The sequence below is a fragment of the Gavialis gangeticus genome, unplaced genomic scaffold (genome assembly GCF_001723915.1).
Source record: "Gavialis gangeticus isolate Ggan-Ray unplaced genomic scaffold, GavGan_comp1, whole genome shotgun sequence".
Classification (NCBI taxonomy): Eukaryota; Metazoa; Chordata; order Crocodylia; family Gavialidae; genus Gavialis; species Gavialis gangeticus.
The window spans coordinates 41,887,482-41,904,310 of NW_017729034.1; the positions used below are offsets into that span (position 1 = coordinate 41,887,482).

Consider the following 16,829-nt stretch of genomic DNA (forward strand, 5'->3'; position numbering starts at 1 on the left):
TCCCCCAACCACTACCAGGAGTGACCAGGAATAACAGTCACAAGCTGGCAGAGGGTAGATTTAGGCTAGGTATCAGGAGGCGCTACTTCACGGTCAGGGCGGCTAGGATCTGGAACCGACTTCCAAGAGAAGTGGTGCTGGCTCCTACCCTGGGGGTCTTTAAGACGAGCAGGCTAGATGAACACCTTGCTGGGGTCGTTTGACCCCAGTACTCTTTCCTGCCATGGCAGGGGATCGGACTAGATGATCTACTTAGGTCCCTTCCGACCCTAGAAACTATGAAACGTGAGTTGCAAAAAGAGTAGTTCAGAGTCCTGTTCATGAATTTAGTTAAATGATTTTATTTCTAGTGGGCACATCTACACATGCAATTAATGTGAAGCAATAAACTCTGGTGCTTATCACACCAGTTTATTGCTCCGGGTGCACATTTTGCACGTGTACCCAGGTCTGCAGCACAGAGCTGGGTTGGAGCAGCTCTGGTTGGCAGTGGACCTGGGGAATCAACCCACAAGGCCGGGGCTCCCAGCTCAACATGCTGTGGAGGGACTGGCTAGGGCACAAGGGAGCTTCTGTGTGGGGCTACCTGGCAGGCAGCCCCCTCAGTGAAGCATGCTAATGCCCCAGCCAGCCCTGTCAGTGTCTACACATGTGGTGCTGCAGAGTAGAAAATTCTGCAGCAGGATAGTACTTGTATTTACAAGTGCTACCCCCCTGCAGAGTTAGTTTACTCCAGCCTAACAGGGGCCCATAGGTAGACAAGCAATGTTTACCTAATTAGTCTACTCCACAGTACAGATCTCATGTAGATGAACCCAGCTTAAGGTAGCTAAACTAGTCCCATGCATGCTTATCAATCTGAATGTCAATACACTACTGACAAATCTTCCCCACTTTTTGAATGTACAACCTGAAGTCAAAGAAGTATATAGTGGACCTCACAGGAACATTTCCATTATTTATTTTGCAGCAGTAAGGCAGAATATTCCTGTTCAAGCAGGAACACATTTTTTATGAAACAGCTTCAGACATATAAACTCTATTTAATTTTAAGAATGAATAATGAGTACAGATTTATGTAGAGATATAGGAAAGTTATAACATGGAAAACATATTATTTTTGTTGGAAAACGATGGTACCAAAACTAGGTCATTTTAGCAGAGTTATACAATGCTGTTCAAACAATTCAGAAATACCATCATTAGTCCTCTGCAATCTTGAAAATTAGTAATTTCTATTGGACTCATACAAAATCATATTTGTTTTCTTTAACATATTCTCTTTAAACTGCTTGTTGTGGGGAGGGGTGAGGGAGGCAGTAGTTTAACAGATTTGATTTGTTCTTCTTCATTTTACAAGGAAAGGTAACCCCGGAAGGCCATTTAAGGACCCACCAAACTGCACTTGTTCACTGTGTCCCTCAATAATAGGTTAATTGCCACTTTGATTGTTCTTTTCTTTTATAACCGGGTCAAACTGAGTGCCTTCATATATAATCTTGTTTTTTATTCCTTCTTGGATAATTCTTTGTTGAATCCTTAGTTTTGCATAATTGTATCTGCAATAGAACCTTGAAGAAAAAACAAACCATGATTCCTTGCTTCACTTGAGTGATGGCATTGTATAATAGCTGTTCAAATGCTTAGTGCTGAAACCATATATACCAGGCATTTTATAATGTTAAAGTTTATCAGCATTTATGCAAGTACTGGCACAGCACACACATTATTTTAAACATGTAAGAAGTTCCACTAATTGCAAAGAAGACTACTCATATATGTAAAGAATATTACATCTTCAGGTCTTTGCAAGATCAAAGTTTAAGTCAGAATGAGAAGACATTACAACAGACACAGATGAAAAGTGAAAAGTTAAGAATAGGACAAGGGTGTCTGATTTCTTGGAAAATCATTTAAATGTAGTGATGATTTTTTAAATGTATTTGTAATATTTTTGTAATGTATACGTTAAACTTTTAACATTTCTGAAGGCGTAAGTTTTGGGAACGCGTATAAATGGGGTGGAAGGCCACATGGCTAACAGCATCATGTAGGCAGAACAGCATGAAAGATCACAGAAGCAGCCTAAGATTTTATGAAAACGTTTTCAGCCTGTCAGAATGAAGGAACACTTTACATACCAATATCCTAAGGTTGTTAAAATAAAACCTCCTACTCCAAAGTCAAAAGATCTTTTCACTCTACCTGAAAGGAAAAATAAAAAGCAGAAAGTGAAATACAAGCAAAATTGTATGATTTCATTAACTAGAAGAGTGTAATATTTTTACTTGATTTTTTTCAGACTTCTTGCCAAAAATGTAAAAGAAGTAATGATAATGAATGAATACTCACTGGTGGCTAAAAAATATCCAGTGCCCACAACTAAAGATCCCAGTGATCCATAGAGTATTGATTCTCGTGCACAGGGGACTTTCTGGACATCAAGGATTCCTAAAATCTTAAAGGACTAAAATAAAAAAAAAAAAAAAAATCAGTTATGAAAATATTTAGTCTTAGGCCAGTATTTTTTGAAGAAAGGATGCACTGTAATTAAACCCTTCAACTCTTTTTCATTTTTATTAATCCCTTCTCCCCCCAAACACACAAACAGGTTCTCTATACACATATTTGTTACACAAAAATATATTTTTTATTTTAACTCCTCAAAACTTTAAACAATCTCAGCTATTTTTGTTTTTAACCAAACAAAGCACCACCATATGAAACACCATGCCATTAAAACAGACAGGTCAAATTTATCCTTGGCATAGTTCAGAAAGAGCAGCAAGTTGAATCAAAGCAATGATTCTGGCTCTTTGTGTAATTCAGTGCACCTGAAGTACAATCTGAACACTTTATCAGAAACATTCATTCACTGTAAGCCCTCATAAATTAAGCTGATTTTAATTAAGTCATAATACATTTCCGGTGTAGTTCCATTATATCAACATACTATATAACATTCTAGCATTAAGTATGTCATCTCAATCCACTGGAAGGCTAATTTTATCTCCTTGTAACAAAAATACCCAGGACTTTCAAGGTTATTTATCATGAAAGATGTTTGTAGCACAGCTTGCAACAAACTCCAAGATCACTGACCCATGCTTTACCAACCATTATCTTTATTTATCTTATCAATCATTGCTTTTATACATATTGCTTCATATCTTTACTTGGCCTACTTTACAATGACGATAACACTAATCAACTCCAGTTAATACTGTGAGATATACAGATGAAAATAATCAGTAGCAGCCATGTTTTTGACACACTGGCTATGGCACTGAGAATTTCAGTTGTATAGCTATTACTCTAGCACAAGATGTATAGTGTCAACACTAGAACTGCAGTCTTCTGACTTAATTTATTAATTCTTCAAGCACATTTGACTGCCATTTACTGTGATAGCTGGCTGTGCTACACAAGCACCCCCGAACTAGCTAACACTGTGAGAACTGTGCTAGTAGGAGATAATTTGAGCAGAACCATTCAGTCCTTCATTATAACCATCCTCTGACCATCCATCTAATTTAATATGATAAATAACCAATATCTTAATTTACGTTCTCAAGAGAATGATAATGAGTACAGAAAGACCCTTGGAAATTCTAAAATAAAAATATTTTTGTCTAAAAAAATGGTGATGGTTATTAACTGACAATGTAGTTACCAACCTAAGTCATTTTATAGACTGAAACAGGTAGATTATTAAAAAAAAATTAGGGCCTTCTTCAAACTGAATACATATTTTATAATAGAGCAATCTCCATGTGGATCAACATAATTCTTCCACAAATAATCTCTAACACAACTCTTTATAAAAAAGAAACAATTCTTTATGCAGGCTTGGACTTTCTCAGGGGCCTTAGGGAACTGAGCAACATCCTTTTGAAAGTCCAAGTAAAAAGCAGTGTTGATCAGCCTTAGATGCTGGTCCTCGAGGGTCTTGTGCTAAAATCATTAGAAAAAAAAGTTTTTCTGTAAGTCAAAATTGGTGATTGGAAGAAATATTACCAAGACTACTGTCAACTGATACAAGCACTTATAATGTTACATTAATAAGAGCTTCTATATGTATCCCTGTCTATCTTCTGTTCTGAATAAAGTTAGACAATAAAATGACATATATTAAAAGGCCCCAATAGTGGCATGGGACAGACTTAGGATGGAACTGTTGCATTTCCTTCAGTTAAATGTATTTGTTCATTATGCACAAAAAGTTTCTGCATTTTTCTGTGTTGTTGCTTTAAAATCTTTAGGTCTTCGATACAGTGTGCACAGTAATTATAAAGTCAATTAGCATCATTTAATTAAAAATTCTGAAATGGAACTGTATGTGACCAACATATGATTGTACAGAAGATACAATTTATTGTGAGGCATAAGTAAGTTGCTATGTGATGCTGATCCTAAAAATATTAGGACGTACATACCAAGTATAGAAGACCCATTATGGAAAGTTTTAATCCATAAAACAACTGATACTTAGGACCAAATCAACTTGTGCAACTGAAACATAGAGGATTTGGCTCTTAAGCTGTGTAGTCCAAGGCGGTCAAAGATATGACTCATGGGCAGCATCTGGCCCATGTTCTACGATCCATCCTGTGGGTCTTCGACTGACTGGCCATGTGTGTTGCACACAGCATGTGATGACTCTGACCTAATGTGCTACACATGGTGCAGAGTCAGTGCTGCAGGGGCTGGATGCAGCACAGGAGGCCAGTCATGGGCGCACACCGAATCCAGCACCTGGGCTGGAATGGGCCTGCGTGGGCACCTCATGCAGAGTGCACCCCATGTCAGCTACATGCACAAGCCCTGGACTGAAGTGTGCATGGCATGAGGTGCCCATGCCAAAGCAACCTTGTCCACTGCCTCTGGTACATGTGGCTAGTCTGTGGGCTTGATCCACAGGGCCAGAAGAGTTTGACACCCCGATGTAGTCATATCACATATGGTACAATTTAAATAGTGATACATGGAAATAGACCTTTGATACCCTAGTGCTTTTAGTTAAGGAGGCACGCACACTGCACATGTACCCTATGATTCATAGTTTTAAAATGCTATTTTTGTCTGCTGCTGCAGGACTTTGCTCCCCGCTCCCCCAAAAAAGAGATGTTAGAAATAAAAGAAAACACAGACCCTCTGTACTATACTCACTCTACAAAACACTCTACGGAAAATTTTAACCTGGGGCTTTATTGAGTCACCTTTGGGGATACTGAATCCCTTATTCCACAGATCATTCCATAGAAATTTACAGGCCTACTGTCCTAGCAAGGGGAAGGCAAGCAGATCTTGTTCCTGTAGGGGTTGAATTTGGGAAGGTGAGAGTAAACTCAGTTTCTATGGATGCCCAAGGCAATGGGGGGCCGTTAGCCCTTCCTGGGGGCACATGGTACCCTGACTAGAACAAGACAATAAAGTGGGTTTAACCCTGAGAAGTCCTGTTGTCCCTTTGCAATATGAAGGGGGGTTCGAAAGAGGATGGAGCTAGACTGTTCTCTGGTGGCAAATAACAGAACAAGGAGCAATGGTCTCAAATTGTGGCAAGGGGTATTTAGATTAGAGATTAGGAAGTTTTTTTTCCACTAGGAGGGTAGTAAAGCACTGGAACAGGTAACCCAGAGAGGTTGGAGACTCTCCATCCTTGGAGGTTTTTAAGACTCAGCTAGACAAAGCTTTGGCTGGGATGATCTAGTTGGGGATGGTTCTGTTTTGAGCAGGGAACTGGACTAGATGCGACCAGCCCTAACTATGATAATATCCATCTTCGACACTTAAGATCTTAACAGATTTTCAATGCTGGAGGCTGCAAGTGGGAGAGGAAAAACCCTGATCAGACCCAGTTCACTCTCCCTTTCTGTTCACTCTTTGCCAACGTCTGACATAGGCCTATTTGATGTGCTAAAGGGGGATCATGCACTGAGAAACTGTAAGCCTCCCTTAAGAAGGGAGCCCATTACAGAGAAGTCTACTGATTCCTTGGGACAAATCAGTGGCAACGCTTAGCGGGTGCACATCTTCGAGAGCACTGGAGCACCTGAACAGGCAAATTTCATTGTTTGTCCAACAAATCATAACAGAAAGGAAGGGAATGTGGTCATGCGTTAATAGCAACGACTCCTCCTGATGCCTTGGGAAAGGGGCACCGAGCACAGCATGGGGGCCAGTGCCAAATGCCCCCCAGGTCAAAAGAGCTTGTGGATGCCACCTAGTGAAATTCTGGCCGGACACATTAACAGATAAGCACAAGGCAGCCCCACACTCGCCCAAGGTCACTTCCCACCCCCTACAGCGTCCTCCCTGGCCTGGCAGACAGGTCCACATGATGCAGAAGGTCAACGTGTGCTTAGCGCCCGCAGAGCAATGGCAGAGCCAGCCAGGCGGTGCCCCCCAGCCCCCGACGGAACCAGTGGCTGCTGCCTGGGGCAGCTCTGCCTGAAGACGTAAGCAGATCAGTACAGGTAACAGCCCCGCACGCCCCGGGGCTCCTCCCGGCCAGAGCCACCCTCCAGCTGGGCCACGAGCGGGGCGACGCGGCTGCACAGCGTGCGCACGCAGAGGAGAAGGATGAGCCACGGCCGTTGTACGCATGCGCGGCACGGACTTTCCTCCTCCTCTCCCGCTCCCCCCAACCTCCCCCTTCCCCACGCCGGGACCGCTCCAGCGCTCCCGCCACGCACCGGGCCCACCCGAGGAAGCCCACGAAGCCGAGGGCCGACTCCGGCCCCCCCGCACCTTCTTGGCGTCCTCCTTGTCTTCGGTCTCCATGACGTCACTCCTCCCTCCCTCCCGCTAGCCTCCAACCAGAGAGGCGGAGCCCGGGCTGGATAGAGAAGGCGCCAAGAGGAGCCGCTCTAGCTACCCCGTCTCTATGGTGCCCGCGCGGGGTGAGATGGGGGAGGGGGAGAGAGCTGCGCGCCGGCGCCATTTTAGGTCTAGCGCTGAGATTCCAGCCACATCCTTTGTTCCGTGAAATGGGTCACGGAGTAGCGCGCGCGCGCCCGCCCCGCCCTTTCTCTGTCCCTCCCTCCCTCCAGCCGCGCGCGCGCGTGCACATGCTGCGCGAGCCACGGGAGGGGGGCGGGGCCTGGCCCGCTGGCTCCTGCCCCTCCCACCGCCCCAGGCGGCGCGCGCGGCCGTTGGGCCCAGTGTTGTAAACTGCCTCGGCTGGGCGAGCCCTGAGGGGAGGTGGGGGCTGTTTTTCTCCTCCTCTGCTGCCCCTTTGTGTGCTTCCCCCGGTCGGGTTGGCGCTGGAGTTGCATGTTTTTCCCCCACGACACGCAACCTCACCCCTTCTTTTATGTGGGGGGTGGTAAATGTGGTGGCACAGGGCAGGCAGGGAGGTTACTTGGTGCCATGCTGTCAGTGGGCCAAAGAATTCTAAGGCCCTAAAAGCTTAAAAAAATAAAAATAAAAACAGAAACAGGCCAAAGCTTCTGATTGAGACATGTGTACCTGGGATGGGAGAGGGGAACATGGCATGCAGCCATATAGAAACACTTAAATGATGAAATCATTGAGAAAGGGGAGGACTTATTTGGAGTAAGGTTGGGATGTAATGTGGATTAATGGCAGATGATTAAGAGAGAATTTCTACAGACTCTGAAGAAAAACATCCTAATGGTGATATTTACTCTAGACTCAGGAATAATTGTTTCTCAAGGAAGAACAGCTGAAGCACGTTTCTTTGTGTGGTAGATTTAAAGCTAAGCTAGGCAAAACAATGACACGTAGGCAATAGGGAGCCGTCCTCTGTTAACTAAATTGGGCATTCCTTGTCTTTTACATTGCTAGCTTTTGTGAACTAAGTAGTAATGTCAAGGAGACAAATATGGATGAATGTTGAATAAAGTAGAACAGAGTTTTTCAGTTGGACAGACTGGAAAAAGGGATACTTTGCTTTAAGAATGATCCTACTACATAGTGAGTAGATCCTTGAGAACATTAAATATTTAAAAAATAGGATTCTTTCCTTCTAGCAATGAAGACATTTAAATGGAAAAGAGAAATACACAGCACTGCTTATCAAATTTTTAAAAATTTTTGAAGCAGCTAGAGAGTAGTGGTATCAATTACTTAAATTTTCACACATTTTGGGATGGAGGAGTGCTGTTAGTAATAAGCCACTTTCTCTTTCACAGGTTCACCGTCTCAAGCATCTGCAGGCCAGCTCAAAATATGAGGAAATCCTGATAGGTATTGGATATCAGTTTTAAAAAGTCAGAAATAGTTTGAATTATGATAGATAAAATACATTACTTGGAAAACTGTACATCTATATTATCACCTATTCATTATCACTTCATTACAAGTAAATTATGTTAAACCGGGCATATCTACATATTCATTAATGCACAGTGTCTACAGCATGTTAAATTTAGTACTTGTATAGTCAAGTACTAAAATGCACAGTAGGCTGTTGTACCGTGCATTAGTGCAATCACATGCTTTTTGTATGAAGCTTAATGCACAGCAGACTAATATTACTGCACATTAGCGTATTAGCATGGTTTTTGCCATGTGCGCTAAGGCGCAGTAGAACTGCGTGTTAAGCGTTTTGTGTAAATGCACCCACAGAAACCTAATGGTAAAAGTCTCTCTCTTGAGAGTTTGCAGTGTATGCTTTTATTTTTTAAATCAGTTTTTAAAATGCAGTGGCATTTTAAGAATTGATTTTTCAAACAGTGAGGACTGTAATATAAATGTATGCAATATGGTGGTATGTCCAAGATTAACCAGAGAAAATGAAGAAAAATAAATACATTTGTTATAGCTCATTAGGTGTATTGACAAAAGAAGTAAACATTTTGGAAGAACAAAATGAAAAAAAAAGTATTATTGCTTTGAAACAGCAAATTTTTCTAGCAGCGTTATTGCGTACCAAAGTATATAAGTACAGAACCTTTTGTTTGCCTGTTTTATAATAAGCTTTTGTCTGACAGCCAGCAATAATTAAAACAAATCAAATGTTCCTTTCGTCTCTTTATGAATATGTAATTTGTTCTATTTCTGAATGCTCTACAAACATAAACTGCATTCAAGCCTATTCTAGCAAAATCACAGTATAGTCATTTTTTTCTCTTCCCTTTGTAATCTCATTTACTTGCTTGATCTAATATAGTCATTGTTTCTGTAACGTGACAAGGACTGTTTTTTTTTCCTTGTACTGTGTTAGACTTGACTACTAATAAGAGATAATAGCGTTATGTTAGAGTGGGGGGTGCTGAGTGTGAATAGGTCCATATTCTGAATGGGAATTCTTTTTCACATGCCTTTATACTTATGAATAATATTTGATTAAACATGAATTTATTTGGCACATGAGGCAGTTGTGAAAAGTAATATTCTTAGATGGATAGAAATGGGAAGGAAGCATTAAAAGGAATAATAGTACTTTAGATTACAGCATGATTGCATGTATGAAACTCAGTGTAAAACATGAGTGTTGTTTTATGGCAGTAGTCGTAATCCTGTTTTTGGATGAGGAACATGAAACTATTTAAATTATTTAATTACCCTTTGTTAAATAAGTCACTTAGAAAAAAAGAAGGCATCAATAATTGCAAAAATTCTGGTTCCATGGTTTTTAAATTCAGTTAGACTACCATTGTCAAGAAACATTGGTAAAGAATTCCTTCACTATGTCCATCTGGCTGTGAGCATAAAAAGCAAATAGGTTATGTGCTGTATTGCCAAATTGATAGATGATGCTGGTGAAGCCCTGCCAGATTGTTTGGGCTGAGAGTGTTAGCTTGGTTTAACCCAGCCTTGGAGGGACTTGGGGCATGGCATTCTTTTTCTATTAAGTGGATAAAAATTGGTAATGTAAGTCATGTATCTTCTTTGGTGTAACCGTGTTTATTAAAAAAAGAAAAACCAGCAGACAGCTTTTTTACTCAAAAATCCTTATACCATCTAGTGTCATGTCTAGGAGCGATACCTCTTTCCATCTCAGAGACATACGCATGACTTCCATTTTTGCTGTTGTGTTTTCTTGAACACAGAGGTTGCCAAACAATTCCCTAGCAACCAAACCAGTCCCCCCGGCAAAACCTCTCAGATTCTCTGGCAGTACCTAGTTTCAGCTTTTTATGCAGTGCAGTACCTTGTGCAATAGCCTTCTATCATCTTCATTTATCACTACATGGAAGGAATTTAACTCTTCTCTTTAGCCTGGAAGAAAAGTGCGTAGCACATTCATTAGCGTGGTCAGGGTCCCTGAAAGGATCAGGGTCTGTGATCCTTTATAAATTAAAGACCTACTTGATGGCAGCCATTACCACTTTCAACAATATTTAACTGATCAAGTGATACTTTGTTTTTTTTCTTTTTATGAAGCCATAGCAGAATATAATGCAAAATAAGCGTATACAAGCATCTACTATACAGGAAACAACATTTTATTTGTTATTTAGTAACAGGTAGTTTGTATAGATTTACATTTTCTACTCATATCTAGACATTATAGTGTAATTACTGCCTTCACACTTTTTAGATGGGTAGATCTATTTTCCAGATTTTTTTTTATCATTTTATTTTAAGTGACTATGGTATTCATATAAAGTGCTAGATCAACACACAATTCAAGCGTAAGCAGGGTAACCTCATACCACTGTAGCCATGCTTCTTCCTGAGAGCAGAAAAGACCAGCTCTTTTCTGTTTTTGTGTTCTGATTCTTTCCTGTCCTGCCTACTGGGACAACAATCAAGTATGCCTTTTAACCATAGTTATTATGGTGGCTTTTTGTGATGTGGGTTTATGTTCACATGGAACTGAAATAAAGCCAACAAGTTACTTCGTATAAACTCCTCTGTTTTGAATTTTCAGCTTCTGTGAATATATGTAGATGACCAAGAAATACAAGGCTCCTTAATTTCCTCAACTCGTGGGCAGACCTAAGATTTTGAAAAGGGGAGTGCAGATGATGTGGTGCATCATCATCAACACATACAACACAACACTTTGTTCTCTAGTTAAAGAGAAACTAGAAGTTTTACTAATATATTAGGAGGCTAGCATTACCTTATTCAGTTTAAGATAAAAGCAAAAACAAATATAATTATTGGAATGGGCACTAATTTCCTAGGGTATATATAAGATTTAAAAAAACACAACAAAATGGGCAAAAAATTGTCAAAAGATATTGGGTCATTAGTCCTGTATTTATTATGTGTACAACTCTGATTCAGACTGAGCATCTTGACAGTGCCTTCAGTATTTCACTCAGTCATTTCTACATCTGAGTTAATATTACAACACTTGAGGTAAGGTTTTCAGCTAGAGCTAAACAATCTGTAGGACTGTAAAACAGAAGAGTGACATTACCAGGAATGGCTAAGAAACAACACAATTACAGGAGAAAGGATAATTTGATTAATGGAACATCAGGACTCTTAAAAAGGAGAGAGGGTTGCAGTAATGCCAGCTCTCACAAAAAAATTGAGATCCCCTATTTCCAAGTCAAATTAACTCTGACTCATGATCTCGGGATAGAAGCTTCCAGTCTCAGGATTTTTTCTTCTGGTGTGTGTGGAGAGTGCCCAGCTGGTAAGTCTGTGGAGGGGGAGGGGCAGGGGGGCACAGATCAAAGACCTCACAGGGAATGGGGCCGGGGCCATGGTGAATGGGGCCAGGGCAAATTGTGTGACAGAGCTGCAGGCAGCTCGTTTAGAGGCATGGAGGGAGGGTGAATGCTGCCCACGCTGTATGCACCCCCAAGAGAGGCATGGGGGGGCATGTGCTCCCTGCATTTGTGTGCAGGGCAGAGGCAGGCTGGGGCTCTGCACCCTGCTGCCTTAGCCCCGGGAGCTGTGTGACTCCATGTATGCCTCTTGCTGCCTGCCAAGCTGCCTGCTGGACACACCACTTGTCCCCTGCCCACCCAATGGGCAGCAAGATGCACACATGGCATTGCATGGCTCCTGGGGCAAAGGCAGGAGGGCACAGAGCCCCAGCCTGCCTCTGCTCTGCACAGATCCGGGGGCATGTACCCCCGTGTCTCCCGTGGGGGATGCATGCAGTGATGGAGAGCCATCTCCCTCCCCCACCCCCCCCATGCCTCTGGACCAGTCACCCATGGCTCTGTCACATGACCCATCTGTGTGTCTGTCTTTGGGTGTCTGTGTGTCTGCTGCTCACACCCAAGACACAGCCTCCCCAGCCCTGCTGATGCCCATCACTCCTGACCCACAGTACCCTGCATCCTGCCAGGGTGTGCAGGGACCTGCGCTCCCTGGGCTTCAAACTCCACACATACACCCACAGTCCCCACCCCCCTTCAAAAATAGTATCTCATGATTTACATGCCATGCCACATCGCTTGATTTTTAAGAGTTTGTGTCTCAGTTTTTGACACGGCGGGGGTGGCAATAGTGGGGGTTTTAATGTCTGTGGAGTGGAGAGAGATGAGCAGGAATCATGGACATGACAGTGAGCCATGAAGTCAATTGATTCGTTCAGCGCTGCCTGAACAGAATGGCTTCTGCTCCTCCCATGCAGTTGGATTTGAGTTTGAGTAAAGCAGGGATCAAAAGGGGGGTGTGAGTGTACCACTGCAACCACCCTGGATCCACTGATGCCTCATCTCATCTACAATGAACTGGGATATCGGAGACTTCTGAATATATCAAAATGTCTGTTGAAAGATGTTCTTTTCCTGTTTTTCCATAATCGTGCGCAAGTGATGGCTCTTTCCCTTGCTGCAGCAAGGTCCTTCTTACAGATCTCACCAAGGACTCGGCAAATAAGCAGGTGCTCCATAGCCTGGGCTTTACCACGCTTGCATATATTTGTGTCACTAGAGTAGCCCCATTTGATCATGTTTGTTTTCTATTTTCCAGTTTTCAAGCACAGGTGGTTTAGGCATTGTTATGTTGGCCAGTCTAGATCAGCCCCTCTGGGAAAGTCCTTCTGGGGTTCCAGGTCCATTTCAGAGCACCTGATTGTGCAAGAATTTTCTTTTCATAAAGATAGTGAATATGTTGCAAAATGAACTAGAATATTTCCATTTTACTTCTTTGCCATTGAAGAACTAATGTAAATTTTAGTAACCAATTTTTTTCTTCACATTATAAAACTAAATAATGAATACTTTAAGCCTGCTAAAGGTTACTTTATTCTTCCTTATATTGTTCCCATAATGAAGTCTTTCCTGTATTTGGGGGGGTACTAAACCTGCATCAGCGATTATGTCTTGTTACAGGGAGCCAGAAGCTCCTGTCACTTGAAGTAAAGAGTGCAATGGATTAAGCTTGCTATGCAGGGCTGCAGCAGAGAGAAGGCAAAGCGGAAATCCCTGTGGGTGGCTGAGGAACCACCTGACCAGAAGGGGCAGTGCTTAGAGGCCTATAAAACCAGTGCAGGAAGAAAGAAAGGCAGTTTGGCCATGCAGGATGCAGACACGAGCTCCTGGGAGAGAAGGACTTCAGCAAAACAGCCCACAGACACCCAAGCTATCCTAGGAAGCTGGGAGGTATGGCTTGGAGTGGGGGTATTGACCCTGAGCGAGGATAAATTTTAGTTTGGAAGAGGTTGGCTTATATTTGTGTTATGGAAAATTTAACACCGGACGACCAGATTGTGCCCGCATGGTATGATTGGAGGCCACATACCAGGGTGCCACATACTAGGCACTCAGGGTTTCAAGCTCTGAAAAAGGGTGAGGGAGGGTGAGAGACGGAGCAGGCTATCACAGAGGGCCAGAGCCCGTGCCCTGAGTGGGCAAGACCAGGGCTGGGGCTAAGGCAGTGGACTTGAGCTGAGGAGGCACAGCCAGAGAAAGGCTGAAGCCCCAACAAAGGCTGGAGACCTGAGGGGGCCAAGTGTTGTGGTAGAGCCAGGGGGGCCCCCAAAGTGATATTTAGTAACATCTGTGAGGCATGGGCAGGGGAGGTAGAGGCTACAATTATTGTCTTTAAAATAGTGGGGCCCTAAGGCATGGATAGGATGAGGAGGGCCATGATTTAAGGAGTCAGATTAGTGCCAGCCAGGCACATGAAAAAATAGATAGCAGAGGGATGGAGATTTACTGTGAGACTGAGGGCCAGTCTCCTTAAGTATTACAAGATACCTCAAAGTATGGCAGTGAGGTAGAAGAGGGAGGGGACCCTGAGAAGCTGGAGTGGAGCAGGGGTCACTTGGCCACAAGGGGGTGTTATGGCCCTGCCTGGGCCTGGGCCTAGGCCTGCTATATGTGCCTTCTCAAAATTTTACTGGGATCAAAAATATATGTATATTTTTACCTTGTTGTAATCTTTCGTGCCAATCTTTGGCCTACCGCTTAGATTTTTCCACCCGGCCTGCACTGTCCACTATTTTACGGGCCGACAGTTTTGCTGCCAGTGTAGATTGTTAAAATCGCTGAGGGTTCTTGCCTGCTACATGTGAATGTAAAATAATCTTGGGGAGGATGATGTTGACCTCTCATCCTTCAGCGTCTTTACACGTACATACGCTGTAGCTTGGGCCTGGGCTCTGCCTCCCCTACAGTCCACCTAATGCCACCCAGATGGTGTATGTCGAGTTTGATGTATATTTGTTTGCCTCGCTCAGTTATAAGAGTCTGCCACAGTAACAGTGTTGTGTGCTAGAAGTGATAATATCCACAATGAGTATCTCTATTCCTATTCAGTCATGCATGCCTTTTCTCTATGCTGGGAATGTTGGGCTTGGACCCGCCTAAACGCAGTCTGTGCTGTCTTACTCACGGTTTCACTATTCTTCTTTTCCTTTTTGTCTTTCAGGTTTGCCATCGATCCAACTCTGATCATTGGCGCTTGTCTCCTATGGACGCTGCTCCAGTAAGTATGCTGACACCTCCGACTCTGCTTTGGTGCTCAGCCTCTCTACACTCTGCTACCAGTCGCCCCTGCTGGCACAAGCCACCTTCTCACTCTGCTCTGGCTGCAGTGTGGAACTCACTTCTGGTTCCCCCCGGTGTTGTCCTGCAGCAGTTTTAAACCAGTGCCTGTGTTCTGCCCTGTGAATCAGTGCTGGCATGCAATTACGAGGTATGCCCATGCCAGAGGCATGTGCTCACTCCATTCTTCTGCTGCCGGCAGCCCATCGGCTTGTGATCCCGGCGTCTGTGGTGAGTCGCTCAACGTGGCAGGCTCTTCCTCTCTGCAACACCTGTCATAAAAGCTACTGGTTTTCAACGCGTGTAAAAGTGCAAACATGTCAATGGGTATGGAGGTTGAAATGTAAATCTGAATCCAAGCAGTAAAAACAGCAGGTACTTTTATTGACAAAAACCATGATGTTTATTTTTACCATAGCAATTCTTTAAAAGTGGTCATGACAGCTGGATCCTGATTCTGCACTGGTTACTACAAGGTGAATTTTTTTAATCTTGTTATTTTGAACACACAATTTAACAACCTAGATCACAGGACCTTTCTCCCTGTCTGGCACTGTTTCATTTGGGGTCAGTATACCTAGGCAGGGAGTTGGACTAGATAACCTCTGGAAGTCCTTTCCAGTCCTATTTTTCTGTGGACTGCTAATGGCAACTATTGTCTTCAGTAAACCAACTCAGTAGAGCACTACATTCACTTAAAGCAGCATTTAATCTTTTTTTATCTTTACCATCAAATTTCAGTTTAAATTAAAAAAAAAATGTTTAAAAAAATATATATATACACAGTATTACAATATACAATATCAAATTGCAAAATGGCAGGTACGTTTGTAAAATTAGAATATCAAATTTACCAAATGGGAAGCAAAAAGACTTATTGGGAATCATCTTTTTATCCTTGTCTGCACTGTTCAAAATACCTGTCCCTGAAAATGGGTGCCGCTGAACTTAGTGATGAACAGTTTAGCTACAAGTGTAGCCAAGGACAAGCTCAGTACTGCTTTGGAAACTGTTGCTGCTCCAAGCAAACAAAAAGATGGAGCAGCTTCAGGTTGCTTTTGCAACAATTCTTGAGATATATAGCAATCAATTTATCTAAAATATGTTGTGTTTTATAAGGAACTCAAAACTCTAAAACTCTTGGTTCGGAGGTGATACCTTTCATTAGACAAACTAGAAACTAGCAAAAAAAATAGTCTTTCTGCAAGCTTTTGGGCACACGCACCCTTCTTCATGCTGAAGGGAGATTAAAGATGGTAAAAGTCCCCTTAGGTAGAAAATAAACTTCATTTTGCACAAAGGAAGCTGAAGGTGGATGGATATTCCTCTGGGTCCATGACGTCCCTTTGTATGAGTTGCCCTTTGATGTGCAGATAAGGCAGTTTTCCTTCTCTGGTGGTGTCAGATAGCAGAAAGTTAGGAAGGTATAGAAATCTTTCTTTCTTGTTTAGCAATGAAGTTTATAATTCCAAAAAACAGCTAAAATTTGGTATCTTCCATGTTTTATAAGGCACTTAATACCATTGCCTCAATTTTGGCCATAGCCATTTGGATTAAACAGCATGGCAGATTGGTGGGGGGAAAAAAATCAATAATCACAAAAAGGTTACCAATTTTCACTACTGTAACAGAAATAACAGGTAAACAATAACTTTAGTGAGTGTATTTTCTTAACATGATGCATTGCCTCTTGTGAATTGTTACTGTAGAGCTAATGCTCCTATTCTTTCCTGCCAGGGTTGTCAAACATGTAGCCCACAGGCTGGACTTGGCCTGCTGTGCTGTTCTGTCTGGCTCATTGGGCTACCTGAAGTTGCCTGTGTCAGAATTTGGGACCCCTGGGCTCTGCTGAACATAGCTTTCTGGCAGCAGGGGTGCAAGCGAGGACTGTGTGACACAGCCCTGCTTGTTCTGCAGGCCCTTGCTGTGACTGCCGGACCCACCACTGCTGGACCC

At 42.8% G+C, this 16,829-nt stretch overlaps 1 protein-coding gene and 1 long non-coding RNA gene across 3 annotated transcripts in view; one reads left to right on the plus strand and one right to left on the minus strand.

Moving 5' to 3' along the window:
* Positions 1-944: 944 nt before the first annotated feature.
* On the minus strand, positions 945-6,861 carry LOC109304689 (cytochrome c oxidase protein 20 homolog). The gene is made up of 4 exons (XM_019527441.1): positions 6,751-6,861; positions 2,353-2,467; positions 2,142-2,205; positions 945-1,571 (listed from the first exon to the last, which is right to left on the minus strand). Exons 1-4 carry the CDS (start codon positions 6,781-6,783, stop codon positions 1,433-1,435), a joined length of 351 nt encoding a protein of 116 aa, XP_019382986.1. The 5' UTR covers positions 6,784-6,861; the 3' UTR covers positions 945-1,432.
* LOC109304690 overlaps positions 5,682-16,829 on the plus strand; it is a 19,301-nt gene continuing 8,153 nt past the window's right edge. The window contains exons 1-3 of one of the 2 annotated variants that reach the window (XR_002099452.1): positions 5,682-6,476; positions 14,758-15,104; positions 15,292-15,349. This is a non-coding gene — a long non-coding RNA (uncharacterized LOC109304690). The remainder of the gene's footprint in view (positions 6,477-14,757; positions 15,105-15,291; positions 15,350-16,829) is intronic. The other variant, XR_002099451.1, reaches the window with a different exon arrangement.

Coding starts and splice junctions, on each gene's coding strand:
- LOC109304689 (XM_019527441.1), bottom strand. CDS start 6,783: ATGGAGACCGAAGACAAGGAGGACGCCAAGAAG. Junction 2,206..2,352: donor TGGATATTTTTTAGCCACCA/GTGAGTATTCAT, acceptor TTTTCCTTTCAG/GTAGAGTGAAAAGATCTTTT. Junction 1,572..2,141: donor TTAACAACCTTAGGATATTG/GTATGTAAAGTG, acceptor TTTTTCTTCAAG/GTTCTATTGCAGATACAATT.